A 19,050-nucleotide genomic window follows, 5' to 3' on the forward strand; every position below is an offset into this window, starting at 1 on the left:
GGAGGCGAGTGGAGCGCCGGGGGATCAGGAAAGGGAGCCGGTCATGGGGAAGGCATCGAACGCGGAGAACGATTGAGCACCGACTCTGCTCGTGCACCCGTTGGGTGGCCGGGTGGAGCAGGAACGAGAGGGGCTAGGCGAGGCTCAAGGGCCCGGCCCCTTTGGGAAGAGGCTCGCTCAGCAGCGAGGCAAGAAAGCCAAGGCTCCCCTGGACTGCTAGGGCTGTTGTGAGCTGAGGGGGCGCTCCTCAAGTGGCGGTCGAGGGGCATTTACAGAGGCGCCTCTGCGCCCCTGGCAAAAAAAGTGTTCTGCAACCGCTTACTTCGCGTAATGGACGAGCCGTCCCTGCTTATACATATATCCTTCTCCTTCTTGTTTCATTCTGAAATTGTATCTTATTGTCTATGGGCCCTTCCAGACAGGCCCAATATCCCAGGATCCGATCCCAGGTTTTCTGTTTATCCCAGATTATCTGGCAGTGCGGACTCATATAACCCTGTTTAAAGCAGAAAACTTGGGATCAGATCCTGTCTCGGAGGCCCTATAATGAACAAAAACAGAGAGTGTCATAAACAATCAATTAAAAGCCAGCAGAGTGTCACGTATAATGACATATTATTCCAATGCAACAGAATGATAGCGAGAGAGAGGCTTAAAGGCTTTAAAGCTTATATAATATTTCCCAACTGGCTCTTATAATTATTTTAATCAGATTTAATGAACTTTTTACATGCCTTGTTGCACATCCCTTTATGGCCTTAGCTAGGCAGAAAAAGGAAATACTCTCAGTTAACCAGAATATAAGCCTCTGGAAGCCTCAAGCAATATTTTCTTTTGCTGAATTATAATTCCCTGCATTCTTTCGCTGGATTGAAATTCCCATTGTTCTTTGGCTAGACTGTGATTCCCATCATTCTTTGTCTGAATTTCAATTCCCATCAGACAAAGAATGATGGGAATCGTAGTCTGGCCAAAGAACAATGGGAATTGCAATTCAGACAAAGAATGATGGAAATCACAGTCTACCTTAAGAACAATTGGAATAGCAATCGAACTAAAGAATGATGGGAATTGCAATTCAGACAAAGAATGATGGGAATCACAGTCTACACAAAGAACAATGGGAATAGCAATCGAACTAAAGAATGATAGGAATCGCAATTCAGAGAAAGAATGATGGGAATCACAGTCTACCCAAAGAACAATGGGAATAGCAATCAAACTAAAGAATGATAGGAATTGCAATTCATACAAAGAATGATGGGAATCACAGTCTACCCTAAGAACAATGGGAATAGCAATCAAACTAAAGAATGGTGGGAATTGCAATTCAGAGAAAGAATGATGGGAATCACAGTCTACCCAAAGAACAATGGGAATTGCCATCAAACTAAAGAATGATGGGAATTGCAATTCAGACAAAGAATGATGGGAATCACAGTCTACCCACAGAACAATGGGAAAAGCAATCAAACTAAAGAATGATGGGAATTGCAATTCAGACAAAGAATGATGGGAATCACAGTCTACCCACAGAACAATGGGAAAAGCAATCAAACTAAAGAATGATGAGAATTGCAATTCAGACAAAGATTGATGGGAATCACAGTCTACCCACAGAACAATGGGAAAAGCAATCAAACTAAAGAATGATGGGAATTGCAATTCAGACAAAGAATGATGGGAATCACAGTCTACCCAAAGAACAATGGGAAAAGCAATCAAACTAAAGAATGATGAGAATTGCAATTCAGACAAAGATTGATGGGAATCACAGTCTGCCCACAGAACAATGGGAAAAGCAATCAAACTAAAGAATGATGAGAATTGCAATTCAGACAAAGAATGATGGGAATCACAGTCTACCCACAGAACAATGGGAAAAGCAATCAAACTAAAGAATGATGAGAATTGCAATTCAGACAAAGATTGATGGGAATCACAGTCTACCCACAGAACAATGGGAAAAGCAATCAAACTAAAGAATGATGGGAATTGCAATTCAGACAAAGAATGATGGGAATCACAGTCTACCCAAAGAACAATGGGAAAAGCAATCAAACTAAAGAATGATGAGAATTGCAATTCAGACAAAGATTGATGGGAATCACAGTCTGCCCACAGAACAATGGGAAAAGCAATCAAACTAAAGAATGATGAGAATTGCAATTCAGACAAAGAATGATGGGAATCACAGTCTACCCACAGAACAATGGGAAAAGCAATCAAACTAAAGAATGATGGGAATTGCAATTCAGACAAAGAATGATGGGAATCACAGTCTACCCACAGAACAATGGGAAAAGCAATCAAACTAAAGAATGATGGGAATTGCAATTCAGACAAAAAAAAGTGTCATTTTCATGGTTTCCTCCTTTCTGTTGAAATTGTCCACATGCTTGTGGATTTCAATGAACAAAATCAAAACCAAAAAAAACCCTCTAAAATTAGAACAGCACAACAACAGAGAGGAAACAAACAAGGACATCTAATCACCTCTCAACAAAAGATTGCCCCAGGCACTGCGAGGGAATCAAATGCTAATCAAGGTGGTCAGTTGAAACATTCACACCTAGCTCCAGCAGACAAGAGTCCTTTGCCCCACCCTGGTCATTCCACAGATATATAAACCCTTTTTCCTAGTTTTAACAGACCTCACTACCTCTGAGGATGCTTGCCATAGATGCAGGCGAAACGTCAGGAGAGAATGCCTCTAGAACATGGCCATAAAAAACCTACAACAACCCAATGATGGGAATCATAGCGAAACGTCAGGAGAGAATGCCTGTAGAAGATGGCCATAAAAAACCTACAACAACCCAATGATGGGAATCACCAGCCAAAGAATGGTGGGAATCAGTCTCCCTAGCCAAAGAACAATGGGAATTGCAATCCAGAAAAAATGATGGGCTAAAGAACAATGGGAATTGCAGTCCATCCAAAGAACAATGGAAACTGTAATCCATCCAAAGATCAATGGGAACTGCAGTCCGGACAACTGTGAAATTTTCTTTTGTAGCATGCTCCTGCCTTGTGCCATATGGTCCAAGGAGAGATGGATGGGGACACGGGACACACTGTTTTACCTGCCCACGCAAAACCTTATCTCTGAAATGCGTGCCCTTTGGCCCCCTGCAAACGTGTTTACATGGAAATGGTCTTATGTTTGCAATTACACAATAGTTCCCGAATGATAGCTGATGGGTTGGCAGATTGGGGCGGAGGGAGGCATCAGCGCCAATCAGGGCAGGTGAAGCCGGCTGGATTCTCTGCAGTGTATATAAAGGCCTGAGATGGCCAACTAAAACATATTTCGACACTGGACGTTAATCGATTCCTCAGGTAAGAATGGCACGATTTTTTAAAAGGAGACGGGAATAGGTTGGTTCCTCCAACAGAACCCTTGTGGTTTGAAGTCCGCACAGGCAAGACAGACAGAAATCCAACTGGGACAGATTCCCCATCGTTGCATTATAATGTTGTTAGAAAATAATAATAATAATAATAATAATAATAATAATAATAATAATAATAATAAGTGTGGTGGAGGCTCCTTCTTTGGAAGCTTTTAAACAGAGGCTGGATGGCCATCTGTCAGGGGTGATTTGAATGCAATATTCCTGCTTCTTGGCAGAATGGGGTTGGACTGGGTGGCCCATGAGGTCTCTTCCAACTCTTTGATTCTATGATTCTAATAATAATAATAGAAAATACTACTAATAATAATAACAATAATAATAGCAGCAATAATAATGTGTTGTCGAAGGTATTCATGGCCGGAATCACTGAGTTGCTGTCTGGCCATGTTCCAGAAGCATTCTCTCCTGACGTTTCACCCACATCTATGGCAGGCATCCTCAGAGGTTGTGAGGTCTGCTGGAAACTAGGAAAATGGGGTTTATATGTCTGTGGGAGAAAGAACTCTTGTCTGCTGGAGGCAAGTGTGAATGTTGACATTGGCCGGCTTGATGAGCGTTGAATAGCTTTGCACCTTCAAAGCCTGGCTGGTCACTGCCTCAAGGGATTATTTGTTGGGAGGTATTAGCTGGTCCTGATTGTTTCCTGTCTGTAATTCCCCTGTTTCCGAGTGTTACTCTTTATTTACCGTCCTGATTCCTCCTTTCTATTGAAATTGTCCACATTTCAATGGCTTCTCTGTATAGCTTCAAAGCCTGGCTGCTTACTGCTTGGGGGAATCCTTTGTTGGGAGGGTCAACTAACATCTCCCAATTAGGGCCAGCTACTTAACTTACTTAGGCAATCCCTCGTAGTCCGAGGATGATGGTTCTCCAAGCGTAGTGTCCTTGCGGTGGGTCCGTAGGTGACTGTGGAGCCCTATTCTTAAGTTGCATCTTCTCCCGCAGTGAGGGCTTTGGTTTCCAGGTGGATAGCGGTCCCGGTCGGGGTTGGCTTGACGCACCTTCCTCTTGGCACGCTTCTCTCTTTCGCCCTCCATTCGTACTTCTTCAAATTCTGCAGCACTGCTGGTCACAGCTGACCTCCAGCTTGAGCACTCAAGGCCCAGGGTTTCCCAGTGTCTATGCCAGAGTTTTTAAGGTTGGCTTTGAGCCCATCTTTAAATCTCTTTTCCTTTGCCCTCCATTCGTGCCTCTTCAAATTCTGCAGCACTGCTGGTCACAGCTGACCTCCAGCTGGAGCACTCAAGGACCAGGGCTTCCCAGTGTCTATGCCAGAGTTTTTAAGGTTGGCTTTGAGCCCATCTTTCAATCTCTTTTCCTGTCCACCACCATTCCGTTTTCCGTTCTTGAGTTCGGAGTAGAGCAACTGCTTTGGGAGACGGTGGTTGGGCATCTGGACAACATGGCCAATCCAGCGGAGTTGATGGCGGAGGACCATCGCTTCATTGCTGGTGGTCTTTGCTTCTTCCAGTATGCTGACGTTTGTCTGCCTGTCTTCCCAAGAGATTTGCCAGCTAACACCTCCCAACAAAAAATTCCTCCAGGCAGGAAGCAGCTAGGGTTTGAAGCTGCAAGGGTATTCAATGCTAATCAGGGTGGCCCTTGAAGCATTCACACTTGCCTCCAACAGACAAGAGTTCTTTTGGACATCATTCCAATGACATATATACAGTCCACTCACCTCATTTCCAACAGACTCCTATGCAAATACCCTCACTGGTTGGCTTTGCAGCTGCAAGGCTATTCAATGCTAATCAAGGTAACCAACTGCAACATTTACACTTGCCTCCAACAAACAAGAGTTCTTTCTCCCACCCTGGACATCATCCCAATGACATATATACAGTCCACTCACCTCATTTCCAGCAGACTTCTATGCAGATGCCCTCACTGATTGGCTTTGCAGCTGCAAGGCTATTCAATACTAATCAAGGTGACCAACTGCAACATTCACACTTGCCTCCAACAGGCAAGAGTTCTTTCTCCCACCCTGGACATCATCCCAATGACATATATACAGTCCACTCGCCTCATTTCCAACAGACTTCTATGCAGATACCCTCACAGATTGGCTTTGCAGACTATTCAATGCTAATCAAAGTGACCAACTGCAACATTCACACTTGCCTCCAACAGACAAGAGTTCTTTCTCCCACACAGGACTTATTCGACAGCTATATAAACTCCACTTGCCTAGTTTCCAACAGACCTCACAACCTCTGAGGATGTCTGCCATAGATGTGGGTGAAACATCAGGAGAGAGTGCTTCTTCATATGTTTTTTTTAAAATGTAATTTTGATGATGTTGCTTGTTGTTTACGTTTTGATTTTATTTTCCTGTAATATGTTGTCCGGGTTTGGCCCCATGTAAGCTGCTCCGAGTCCCCATTGGGGAGATGGTGGTGGGGTAATAATAATAATAATAATCTTTATTTTTACCCCGCCACCATCTCCTCAATGGGGACTCGGAGCGGCTTACATAAGGCCAAGCCCAAACAACAATTACAATAAAGAACGACCGAACGCAAACCGAAAACAATAAACAACATCATAATTGCATAAAAGATATGAATATACAACAATATAAAATTACAATAAACACAAACACAGTGACAATGGGCGGGCTACATGTAATGGTTAAAAGAACTAATTAAAACTGGTAAAAAAAACTCGGGTGAGATAAAAGAGAAACAAATTATTTGTGGAGGAGGGCTCATTATAGTGGGAGATGTGGAATCAAGCTTTCCTACGAGGGGGGAAACGTATACTCCAGTGACAGAACATTGCACATGAGGGATAATGTGGGATTGAATACCTATTCACCAAAGGCGCAACGGAAGAGCCAGGTTTTGAGGTTCTTTTTTAAAGTTCCTAAGGTAGGGGCTTTCCTAAATTTAAATTATTATTATTATTATTATTATTATTATTATTATTTATTCTGGAACATGGCCAGACATTCCGAAAAACTCACGGCAACCCAATGATAATAATAATTTATGTTTTCATCCCACTTTTTTCACTCCCAAAGGAGACTTATTGATGAAAACCTGTTTGTTTTCATCAATAATAAAGAACTTTGTTGAACCTTTAAGCAATCTAAAGACTCTGTTTTAAGGAAATCCAAAGGCCTTTAATCTGAGGCACCCCCGCCGTCCCGTTGGGCACATGGAATTTATGTCCTGTCTACAGTCTTATGCACAGGCCCAGTGTGCGACAGCATAAATGTAAATATCTGATGCATTTTCATTTACTGGACCAAATTTGGCACAAATACTCAATATACCTAAGTTTGAATACTGGTGGGGCTGGGATTTTGTCATTTGGGAATTGTAGTTGCTGGGATTTAGAAAGAAATGCCAAAATCAATGATAAGGCCCTTCCGCACAGCCCTATATCCCAGAATATCAAGGCAGAAAATCCCACAGTATCTGCCTTGAACTAGGTTATCTGGGTCCACACTAAAGGTATTGTGGGATTTTCTGCCTTGATATACTGGGAAATTGGGCTGTGTGGAAGGGCCCCCAGTTCATATGGGCTTCCGCCTTCCTTGCTTAATTTACAATCTCTTTTTCTGTCACACTTTTGCTCCAGAAAGTACAAAAACCCTTGGACTGCGGCAAAATGAAGGTGTTGGTCCTAGCCGTCCTGCTGGTCAGCATTTGCAGCCTTGAAGGTAATGTTGGCCATTCTCCATCAGTTTTAAACAGTTTTAAGGGTCTGGAGAACAAGCCCTATGAGGAACGGCTTAGGGAACTGGGCATGTTTAGCCTGAAGAAGAGAAGGCTGAGAGGAGATATGATAGCCATGTATAAATATGTGAGAGAAAGCCACAGGGAGGAGGAGGGAGCAAGCTTGTTTTCTGCTTCCTTGGAGACTAGGACGCGGAACAATGGCTTCAAACTACAAGAGAGGAGATTCCATCTGAACATTAGGAAGAACTTCCTGACTGTGAGAGCCGTTCAGCACTGCCCCGGAGTGTGGTGGAGGCTCCTTCTTTGGAAGCTTTTAAGCAGAGGCTGGATGGCCATCTGTCAGGGGTGATTTGAATGCAATATTCCTGCTTCTTGGCAGAATGGGGTTGGACTGGATGGCCCAGGAGGTCTCTTCCAACTCTTCGATTCTATGATTCTATGATTCTATATATCCTAGGCTGAATCGATACTGCCAAATAATGCAGTTTGAATTTGGTCACTGTGGACTCATACAATGCAGAATAGCTGCATTGAATTGCATTATATGAGCCTAGAGCAGTGATTCTCAACCTTCGTATTGCCACGACCCCCTCCTCATGTTGTGGTGACCCCCAACCATAAAATCATTTTCATTGCTACTTCATAACTGTCATTTTGCTACTGATATCAATTGTAATGTTGTGCAGGTACAGCTGTACCAGGAGCTCCAATTTTGTTTGCTTTGCATTGAATGTTTGTTTGTAGTCCTAAGTTTCAGGGACTCTGTAGATAGGTGGCTTCTTTTGGCTGCAATCATAGGGCAAGCCACCTGTCAATTATAGTTAGGTTCCCTGGTCCCACCCCCTTTTTGGAGGGAATAGGAGCCAGTTTGGGTTCAGTCCACACAGAGAAGCTTTCCATGCAGGACATAATACCAAGAGCTCCTGTAGAAAGCTTCGTCTTCTATGGCTTGGCCAGGGAGATATACAGTCTACAGCTTGGCCGGGGTTATACAGCCCACAACTTGGCCGAGGATCATAGAGCCTTACAGCTCCTTTGCTGAGGGACTTCAGCCAGCCATCACCGAAACCTGAACTCTTTTTCCTCTGGAAGTCTACAAAGCTCTGCTTGGTAAGGGTCACTCACGGAAGCCAGAAGCAATTGGTACCGGGTGCAGGGGCTCCACGCCAACAGAGGCAAAGACAGACTGCCCAGATTAGAAGTTAAGGATTTCCTATTAGTTACAGTTATGAAGATAGTGCCTGTTCCCTGTGGACAAAATTGAGAGAGAGCCAATAGACCAGTGTTTCTCAACCTGGGGGTCAGGACCCCTGTGGGGGTCACGAGAGGGTGTCAGAGGGGTCACCGAAGACCATCAGAAAACATAGTATTTTCTGTTGATCATGGGTTCTGTGTGGGAAGTTTGGTCCAATTCTATCATTGGTGGGGCTCAAAATGTTATTTCATTGTAGGTGAATTATAAATCCCAGCAACTACAACTCCCAAATGTCAAGGTCTATTTTTCTCAAACTCTTCCAGTGTTCACATTTCAGCATATAGAGTATTCGTGCCAAGTTTGGTCCAGATCCATCATTGTTTGAGTCCACAGTGCTCTCTGGATATAGGTGAACTACAACTCCAAAAATTCAAGGTCAATGTCCACCAGACCTTCCCAGTATTTTCTCTTGGCCATGGGAGTTCTGTGAGCCAACTTTGGTTCAATTTCATCATTGGTGATATTCAAAATGCTCTTTGATTGTAGGTGAACTATAAATCCCAGGCACTACAGCTCCCAAATGACAAAATCAATCCCCCCACAACCCCACCAGTATTCAAATTTGGGCATATTGGGTATTTGAAAATACATCCCGCATATCAGATATTTCCATTACGATTCATAACAGTAGCAAAATTACAGTTATGAAGTAGCAATGAAAATGTTATGGTTGGGGGTCACCACAACGTGAGGAACTATACTAAGGGGTCGCGGCATTAGGAAGGTTGAGAACCACTGCAATAGACTGTTAAGAAAGCTTTAAAGTACCTGTTTGTTTTCTTCAATAATAAAGAACTTTGTTGAACCTTTAAGCAATCTAGAGACTCTGTTTTAAGGAAATCCAAAGGCCTTTAATCTGAGGCACCCCCGCCGTCCCGTTGGGCACATAGAATTTATGTCCTGTCTACAGTCTTATGCACAGGCCCAGTGTGCGACAGCATAAATGTAAATATCTGATGCATTTTCATTTACTGGACCAAATTTGGCACAAATACTCAATATACCTAAGTTTGAATACTGGTGGGGTTGGGATTTTGTCATTTGGGAATTGTAGTTGCTGGGATTTATAGTTCACCTACAATCAAAGAGCATTCTATACTCCACCAATGATGGAACTGAACCAAACTTGGCACCCAGAACTCCCATGACCAACAGAAAATGCTGGAGGGTTTGTTGGGCATTGACCTTGAGTTTTGGAGTTGTGGTTCACATCCATCTAGATCAGTGCTTCTCAACCTTGGGTCCCCAATTATTTTTGGCCTATAACTCCCAGAAATCCCAGCCAGTTTACCAGCTGTTAGGATTTCTGGGAATTGTAGGCCAAAAACATCTGGGGACCCCAGGTTGAGAACCACTGATCTAGATTCTAGAGAGCACTGTGTACTCAAATAATGATGGATTTGGACCAAACTTGGCACAAACACTCAATATGCCCAAATGTGGAGTTCAGAATCCTCTTTGATTGTAGGTGAGCTATAAATCCCAGCAACTACATCTCCTAAATGACAAAATCAACCCCCAACCCCACCAGTATTCAAATTTTGACGTATTGGGTATTTGTGCCAAATTTGGTCCAGTGAATGAAAATACATCCTGTATATCAGATATTTACATTATGATTCATAATAGGAGCAGAATTATAGTTATGAAGTAGCAACAACAATCATGTTATGGTTGGGGGTCACCACAACATGAGGAACTGTATTAAGGGAAGGTTGAGAACCACTGAACTAGAGAGTGGGAAAATGTCTGTGTGTACACATAAACGTGAACTTATGTGTGCATATTACAGGCACATACTCACAAATAGGTGCATAATATGTATTGTACCCAAACACAGATATGTGAAAGGGATAATGATATCGAGCTGCTTTTAGGAGGATCTCCCCAGCCGAGGAGATCCCGAGGACCGCAACAAAGAGGGTCCTGGAACCTTGGTGAGGGCAGCGAAGCCAATTCCAGTAGCGAAAATATTAAAATAATAAATCCTCACCAAAGCGGAAGAAGCTGGGACCAAGGTGTCTTTATTAGCGATTCAGCTGAGATCGGATGCATTGCAGGAATAGTTCCACTACAAGCATAGCAATACAGAATTTTACAGGCATTTTTATAGGCAAAATACAGGTTTGAAAGTTTCAAAACTCCCTCCCTCTTCGGCTCCTTAGCAAATCAGGGAGAGGGAGGCAGGACGGAAGAGGGGCATTGTTTTGGCCAGCAAAGGTGCGGTTTTCCTTAAGAAAGGTTTTCCTGCTTTTGATCAGATAAGGAGTGTCCTTGATGGGTTTCGGTAGAAGGAACAAACAGGGTCAGGACAGGGGACCCCGGGGGTCGTTCCTGTCCTTTTGTGAATCAATCAAAGTGTCCAAATAGACTTCCCTGCCCGCCAGACAAAACTCAGAGAGCGGGAAAGGAAATCTCAACTTGTTATTGTCCATGCAGATGTGGAATAATCAAGTAAGTTTCCAGGGAGGCGGTGGTCCTGCCTCAGGCATTTCAACAGTCCTGGGTCACATTTTTTAGGGCAAAAGTCAGGGGGTAAGACAGGAGGACAAGCAATGTTTCATAGCAAGATACATACATTCAAATCATAAGCATTTCATAGCAACAAAACCCCATCTTTGTCCCACATCCCAAGTATATTTAATAAGAGGATTAATCTTCATGAAGAAGCCTGAAGTCCAATGTTTTAAAAGGTCTTTGAGGAATGTTCATGAGGGAGATAGTATGTACTGAAGTCCAAGACATGCAGGCAGAGAGTCCATGATCATTGGGAAGGCTGGCAGATGAAACCCCATCTGTGCTGCAACTGATTCACACTTTGGTCCTTGGGAAACTACAACTCTCACAAAGGGCAGAAGTCCCAAGATTCAGCCATTTCCCAAAAGCCTCATGGGGTCCTTGTTGTCAGTGCTTTGGCAATGTGACCAAGACTTAACCCTTGTTGTGTAGTCTGGTGCCCTTGCCCTTTGCAGAACTATAAGTCACTATCCCTTATTTGGGGGGGGGGGTGCCAGGCATGTAGCCGGGGGGGGGGGGGCTTGAGGGGCTTCAGCCCCCCCCCCCGAAATTCTCATGGTGGTTCGCGAAAAGGCCTTACTGGTGCATTATTTAAACTGTTATGTTTATTCATATCATGATCTGATCACCATACTCAATATATCACATATGCATGGGGGTATTGGGGTAACGATACAAAAGGTTTGCTAGGGTAGACCCTCTTTCACTCAGACTCAGCCCCCCCCCCCGAAACTCCCCCAGAAATTTTTTTAGCCCCTCCCCCCCCCCCCCCCCCCCCCCCCGAAACGAAATCCTGGCTACGGGCCTGGGGGGTGCTCAACATCAATACTAGAAACGAGAACCTACTTGGACTCTGGAAGACCAAGGCCCCGTTTAATGCAGTTTGAAACCACATTGTATGATCAGGGCAGATATCTAGAGTGCTGCTTTGAACTGCAGGCACACAACCACATTTGCTAAGCCTTTGGTGGGTGTCTTCTCTTTGCAGGCGCTTTCGTGAAACGCCAAGCGGAAGGCGATTCTCAGGCTCAAGAAGTGTCACGTTATTTCCCGGCCTTAGCCCAGCTCTTTCCCCAAGACCTGTTCGGCGAGGAGAAGATTGGGCAGCTCAGAACCCAAGTCCAGTAAGTGATTGTTGCCCAAACTACGGAATTGAAAGAATATGTCAAAGGAGTGGTAGAGCCATTGCTGTCCCAGATCTATTGGAAAGCACCCATACGTTGAGTTCTGCGTGTGCCGCATTTCCTCTCGTCACTTCACATGCTCTTTTTCAGTTACCTAAGCTGCATTTTTGGGGAGGGAAGGGACATTCTTATCATAGAATCATAGAATCAAAGAGTTGGAAGAGACCTCATGGGCCATCCAGTCCAACCCCATTCTGCCAAGAAGCAGGAATATTGCATTCAAATCACCCCTGACAGATGGCCATCCAGCCTCTGCTTAAAAGCTTCCAAAGAAGGAGCCTCCACCACACTCCGGGGCAGAGAGTTCCACTGCTGAACGGCTCTCACAGTCAGGAAGTTCTTCCTAATGTTCAGATGGAATCTCCTCTCTTGTAGTTTGAAGCCATTGTTCCGCGTCCTAGTCTCCAGGGATGCAGAAAACAAGCTTGCTCCCTTCTCCCTGTGGCTTCCTCTCACATATTTATACATGGCTATCATATCTCCTCTCAGCCTTCTCTTCTTCAGGCTAAACATGCCCAGTTCCCTAAGCCGCTCCTCATAGGGCTTGTTCTCCAGACCCTTGACCCTTTTAGTCACCCTCTTCTGGACACATTCCAGCTTGTCAATATCTCTCTTGAATTGTGGTGCCCAGAATTGGACACAATATTCCAGATGTGGTCTAACCAAAGACCTTGGTTGCTATTCATTCGTTCAGTCATTTCCAACTCTTCGTGACCTCATGGACCAGCCCACGCCAGAGCTCCCTGTCGGCCGTCACCACTTACCTTCCACTTTCCCCAGCATAATTGTCTTCTCTAGGCTTTGCTGTCTCCTCATGATGTGGCCAAAGGACTTCAGCTTTGTCTCGACTATTCTTCCCTCCAAAGAGCAGTCGGGCTTTATTTCTGGTGGTCCAAGGCACTCTCAAAACTTATTTCTGGCTGTCCAAGGCACTCTCAGGAAGGAAGGAAGGAAGGTGAAAGAGAGAAAGAGGGGAGGAAAGAGGGGAGGAAGGACAAAATGGTGGAAAGGAAGGAGGAAGGAAAAAGAGAACGAAGGATGGGAGCAAGGGAGAAATAGAAGGATAGAAGGAAGGAAGAAAGGAAGGAAGGAAGGAAGGAAGGAAGGAAGGAAGGGAAGGAGGGAGGGAGGGAGGGAGGGAGGAAGGGAAGGAGGGAGGGAGGGAGGGAGGGAGGGAGGAAGGTGAAAGAGGGGAGGAAAGAGGGGAGGAAGGACAAAATGGTGGAAAGGAAGGAGGAAGGAAAAAGAGAATGAAGGATGGGAGGAAGGGAGAAATAGAAGGATAGAAGGAAGGAAGGAAGGAAGGAAGGAAGGAAAGTGAAAGAGTGGAGGAAAGAGGGGAGGAAGGACAAAATGGTGGAAAGGAAGAAGGAAAAAGAGAATGAAGGATGGGAGGAAGGGAGGAAGAAAAGGATAGAAGGAAGGAAGGAAGGAAGGAAAGAAGGAAGGAAGGAAGGAAGGAGAAAGAGGGAGAAAGGCAAGGAGGAAGGGAAGAGGGAAGGGTGGATGGGAAGAAGGAAGAAAAAGAGAAGGATAGAAGGAAGCAAGAGAAGAAGGGACAGAGGGAGGGAGGAAAGGGGGAAGTAAAGACAAAAGGGAAGGAAGGAAGGAAGGAAGGAAGGAAGGAAGGAAGGAAGGAAGGAGAAAGAGGGAGAAAGGAGATGAGGGAGGGAAGAGGGAAGGAAGGGTGGACGGGAAGGAGGAAGAGAAGGAAGGATGGGAGAAAGAGAAGGATAGAAGGAAGGAGGAGGAGAAGGGACAGAGGGAGGGAGGAAAGGAGGAAGTAAAGACAAAAGGGAAGGAAGGAAGGAAGGAAGGAAGGAGAAAGAGGGAGGGAGGGGAGAAGGGAGGGAGGAAAGAGAGAAGGAAGGATGAAAGGGTGGAAGGAAAGGGAGGAGAAAGGGAGAAAAGGGAGGTAAGGGAAGGAGGAAGGAAAGACAGAAGGAAGGAAGGATAGAACCATGAGAGGAGGGCCTGAGAAAAGAGCCCAAGGGGCCACATCCAGACCCCAGGCCTGGTTTTGCCCATACCTGGTGTAGACCATACATGGGCCAATTTGGGCCCTCTGGGCCCTCCCACAATTCCTAACAGCCTACCAGGACTTTAAGATTATCTGGGGAGGCCCTGTTCTCGGTCCCGCCTTCGTCACAAGCACAGTTGGCAGGGATGAGAGACAGGACCTTCTCAGTGGTGGCTCCTCGGCTATGGAACGCCCTCCCTAAGGAAATCAAATCGGCCCCCTACCTTTTAACGTTTTAGAAGACAGCTAAAACTTGGCTTTTTGAGCAGGCATTTGCTACAAATACAGTGTAACAGACATAGGAAAATGGAATGTTTTGATGATGTGATTGGACGATGTTTTTAACGAGGAGACCCTCATGATACATGTTTTTATTGATTTTATTGATTCTGCTATGGTTTTATTATTTGATTGTTTTATTATATAGAATTTGTATTTTATGGTCTTGGTGCCAACTGTAAACCTGTTCAACATCTTTATTAATGACTTAGATGAAGGGCTAGAAGGCAGGATCATCAAGTTTGCAGACGACACCAAATTGGGAGGGAGAGCCAATACTCCAGAGGACAGGAGCAGGATTCAAAACAATCTTGACAGATTAGAGAGATGAATGGCCAAAACTAACAAAATGAAGTTCAACGGGGACAAATGCAAGATACTCCACTTAGGCAGGAAAATCGAAATGCAAAGATACAGAATGGGGGACAATGCCTGGCTTGAGAGCAGGACATGTGAAAAAGATCTTGGAGTCCTCGTGGACAACAAGTTAAACATGAGCCAACAATGTGATGTGGCGGCAAAAAAAGCCAATGGGATTTTGGCCTGCATCAATAGGAGCATAGTGTCTAGATCTAAGGAAGTCATGCTACCCCTCTATTCTGCTTTGGTTAGACCACATCTGGAATACTGTGTCCAATTCTTGACACCACAATTCAAGAGAGATATTGACAAGCTAGAATGTGTCCAAAGGAGGGCAACTCAAATGATCAAGGGTCTGGAGAACAAGCCCTATGAAGAGCGGCTTAAGGAGCTGGGCATGTTTAGCCTGAAGAAGAGAAGGCTGAGAGGAGATATGATAGCCATGTATAAATATGTGAGAGGAAGCCACAGGGAGGAGGGAGCAAGCTTGTTTTCTGCTTCCTTGGAGACTAGGATGTGGAACAATGACTTCAAACTACAAGAGAGGAGATTCCATCTGAACATTAGGAAGAACTTCCTGACTGTGAGAGCCGTTCAGCAGTGGAACTCTCTTCCATGGAGTGTGGTGGAAGCTTTTAAACATAGGCTGGATGGCCATCTGTCAGGGGTGATTTGAATGCAATATCCCTGCTTCTTGGCAGAATGGGGTTGGACTGGATGGCCCATGAGGTCTCTTCCAACTCTAGGATTCTATGATTCTATGAAACCGTCCCGAGTCGCCTGCGGGCTGAGAAGGACAGTATATAAATGCAGTAAATAAACAAATAAAGACTTATATAATGCTGATTGAACCTTTACACGTGGCAGGCCAACAGTGGGGATGGTGCTTCTTGTTGTTGTTGTTGTTGTTATTGTTGTTGTTGTTGTTGTTATTCTTACTCTTTCCTCCCATCGCAGGACGCTCGCTCAGCAGGCCCAAGAAAGCCTGAAGCCTTTGGCTGACCAAATGCGGGAGAGCTTGAACCAGATCATTGCTGCTTTGGAAGAATCTGTCAAGAAAGCGACGACGACATCGTCATAAAAAAGCAAAGCCTTTTGGTCAAAAGAAATCTTCAGGACCTTTCCTTCGGGAATCAAAGCGGGGGGGATTCTGACCCCCATCCGGCTGTAACATGCAGATTGTTCCTGGTTGCAATAAAAAGCAGAATCTCCCCTCAGCTCTCATGTGTGGCATTTTAATTTGGGGCACAAGAGTATAAGGATTTGAGGCTCCATCATGTCCAACTTTTTCAACCTTGGATCAAGAGGGCATCTCTTTAGGACTCGTGTCAGCCTTCTCCAACTGGCTTCCATCTTTGAGAAGGCCTCCCTTAGGGTTTCTCCATGGCCATGCTCTGGAGGGATTCTTAAGATGTCTCCTTGGCAACACTCTGGCTCTCTGACTTAGGGTGTCTCCATGGCATCGCTCTGGTCCTGTGAGAGTGACTTTTAGGGTGTCTCCATGGCAACACGCTGGCTCTCTGACTTAGGGTGTCTCCATGGCAACGCTCTGGTCCTGTGAGAGTGACTTTTAGGGTGTCTCCATGGCAACACGCTGGCTCTCTGACTTAGGGTGTCTCCATGGCATCGCTCTGGTCCTATGAGAGTGACTTTTAGGGTGTCTCCATGGCAACACGCTGGCTCTCTGACTTAGGGTGTCTCCATGGCAACGCTCTGGTCCTGTGAGAGTGACTTTTAGGGTGTCTCCATGGCAACACGCTGGCTCTCTGACTTAGGGTGTCTCCATGGCAACGCTCTGGTCCTGTGAGAGTGACTTTTAGGGTGTCTCCATGGCAACACGCTGGCTCTCTGACAGGGGGTCTCCATGGCAATGCTCTGGTCCTGTGAGAGTGACTTTTAGGGTGTCTCCATGGCAACACTCTGGCTCTCTGACTTAGGGGGTCTCCATGGCAATGCTCTGGTCCTGTGAGAGTGACTTTTAGGGTGTCTCCATGGCAACACTCTGGCTCTCTGACTTAGGGTGTCTCCATGGCAACGCTCTGGTCCTGTGAGAGTGACTTTTAGGGTGTCTCCATGGCAACGCTCTGGTCCTGTGAAAGGGACTTTTAGGGTGTCTCCACGGCAACGCTCTGGTCCTGTGAGAGGGACTTTTAGGGTGTCTCCATGGCAATAATCTGGTCCTGTGAGAGGGACTTTTAGGGTGTCTCCACGGCAACGCTCTGGGCCTGTGAGAGGGACTTTTAGGGTGTCTCCATGGCAATAATCTGGTCCTGTGAGAGGGACTTTTAGGGTGTCTCCATGGTAATAATCTGGTCCTGTGAGAGGGACATTTAGGGTGTCTCCATGGTAATAATCTGGTCCTGTGAGAGGGACTTTTAGGGTGTCTCCACGGCAACGCTCTGGTCCTGTGAGAGGGCCTTTTAGGGTGTCTCCACGGCAATAATCAGGTCCTGTGAGATTGACATTTAAGGTTTCTCCACGGCAACGCTCTGGTCCTGTGAGAGGGACTTTTAGGGTGTCTCCACGGCAATAATCAGGTCCTGTGAGATTGACGTTTAGGGTGTCTCCATGGCAATGCTCTGGTCCTGTGAGAGGGATTTTTAGGGTGTCTCCATGGCAATAATCTGGTCCTGTGAGACGGACGTTTAGGGTGTCTCCACGGCAACACTCTGGTCCTGTGAGAGGGACTTTTAGGGTGTCTCCACGGCAACGCTCTAGTCCTGTGAGAGGGACTTTTAGGGTGTCTCCGTGGCAACGCTCTGGTCCTGTGAGAGGGACTTTTAGGGTGTCTCCATGGCAACGCTCTGGTCCTGAGAGAGGGACTTTTAGGGTGTCTCCACGGCAACGCTCTGGTCCTGTGAGAGGGACTTTTAGGGTGTCTCCATGGCAACGCTCTGGTCCTGAGAGAGGGACTTTTAGGGTGTCTCCATGGCAACGCTCTGGTCCTGAGAGAGGGACTTTTAGGGTGTCTCCATGGCAACACTCTGGACCTATAACAAAGTGATGCAGTTTCCCACTGTGGCCACACGATGGCAGCAAAGGATCATACATTGGAACCGCTAAAGGGAGTGCAATTCTTGTGTGTCCACAGGAGGGCAGCGAAAGGACAGCTCCTTAGGAAAAATATTGTGTGGAATAATAGAGTTGGAAGAGAGCTCATGGCCCATCTTGTCCAACCACCTGCCATGCAGGAAAAGCACAATCAAAGCACCCCTGACAGATGGCCATTCAGCCTATTTAGAAGCCTCCAAGGAAGGAACTTCCACTACCCTCCAGAGCAGAGAGTTCCACTGCTGAACAGTTCTTACAGTCAGGAAGATCTTCCTAATGTTTGGGTGGAATTTCCTCTCCTGTCATTTGAATCCATTGCTCTGAGGCCTAGTTTCAAGGGCAGCAGAAAAGAAGTCTGCTCCCTCTTTCTTTCACATATTTATACAGGGAGATCATGTCTCCTCTCAACCTTCTCCTATGCAGACTAAAAACACCCAGCTCTTTAAGACACTCCTCATAGGGATTCATGGTCTCCAGAACGTTGATCCTTTAAGTTGCCCTCCTTTGACACCTAGTCATGGGGACAATTTCAACAGAAAGCAGGAAGCCATGAAAATGAACAAAATCTGGCTTCCAGTATTAAAAAAAAACCTCTAAAATTACAACAGCAAAACAGCAGAGAGGAAACAATCTGGGACATCTAATCACCTCTCAACAAACGTTTTCTCCAGGCACAAACAAGCCACACCAAACAACAGCCAGGCCATCACATTCTAATCAAGGTGGTCAGTTGAAACATTCACACCTAGCTCCAGCAGACAAGAGTCCTTTGCCCCACCCTGGTCATTCCACAGATATGTAAACCCATTTTCCTAGTTCCAACAGACCTCACTACTAGGACGTGGAACAATGGCTTCAAACTACAAGAGAGGAGATTCCATTTGAACATGAGGAAGAACTTCTGACTGTGAGAGCCGTTCAGCAGTGGAACTCTCTGCCCCGGAATGTGGTGGAGGCTCCTTCTTTGGAAGCTTTTAAACAGGGGCTGGATGGCCATCTGTCAGGGGTGACTTGAATGCAATATTCCTGCTTCTTGGCAGAATAGGGTTGGACTGGATGGCCCATGAGGTCTCTTCCAACTCTTTGATTCTATGATTCTATGACCTCTGAGGATGCTTGCCATAGATGCAGGCGAAAAGTCAGGAGAGAATGCCTCTAGAACATGGCCATATAGCCCGAAAAAACCTACAACAACCCAGTGATTCCAGCCATGAAGGCCTTCAACAATACAAAGATTATTATTATTATTATTATTATGGTTAGTATGGTTCGA

At 45.5% G+C, this 19,050-nt stretch overlaps 1 protein-coding gene across 1 annotated transcript; it reads left to right on the forward strand.

The window, feature by feature from the left end:
* Window positions 1–3,194: 3,194 nt before the first annotated feature.
* APOA2 (apolipoprotein A2) lies at window positions 3,195–15,943 on the forward strand. The gene is made up of 4 exons (XM_060758293.2): window positions 3,195–3,342; window positions 7,011–7,092; window positions 11,872–12,007; window positions 15,684–15,943. The coding sequence occupies exons 2-4, from the start codon at window positions 7,041–7,043 to the stop codon at window positions 15,805–15,807; spliced, it is 312 nt and encodes a 103-aa protein (XP_060614276.2). The 5' UTR covers window positions 3,195–3,342; window positions 7,011–7,040; the 3' UTR covers window positions 15,808–15,943.
* The last annotated feature ends 3,107 nt before the right edge of the window (window positions 15,944–19,050 follow it).

The sequence above is a fragment of the Anolis sagrei genome, chromosome 12, assembly GCF_037176765.1.
Source record: "Anolis sagrei isolate rAnoSag1 chromosome 12, rAnoSag1.mat, whole genome shotgun sequence".
Classification (NCBI taxonomy): Eukaryota; Metazoa; Chordata; class Lepidosauria; order Squamata; family Dactyloidae; genus Anolis; species Anolis sagrei.

Coding starts and splice junctions, on each gene's coding strand:
- APOA2 (XM_060758293.2), top strand. CDS start 7,041: ATGAAGGTGTTGGTCCTAGCCGTCCTGCTGGTCAGCATTTGCAGCCTT. Junction 7,093..11,871: donor CAGCATTTGCAGCCTTGAAG/GTAATGTTGGCC, acceptor TTCTCTTTGCAG/GCGCTTTCGTGAAACGCCAA. Junction 12,008..15,683: donor CAGCTCAGAACCCAAGTCCA/GTAAGTGATTGT, acceptor CTCCCATCGCAG/GACGCTCGCTCAGCAGGCCC.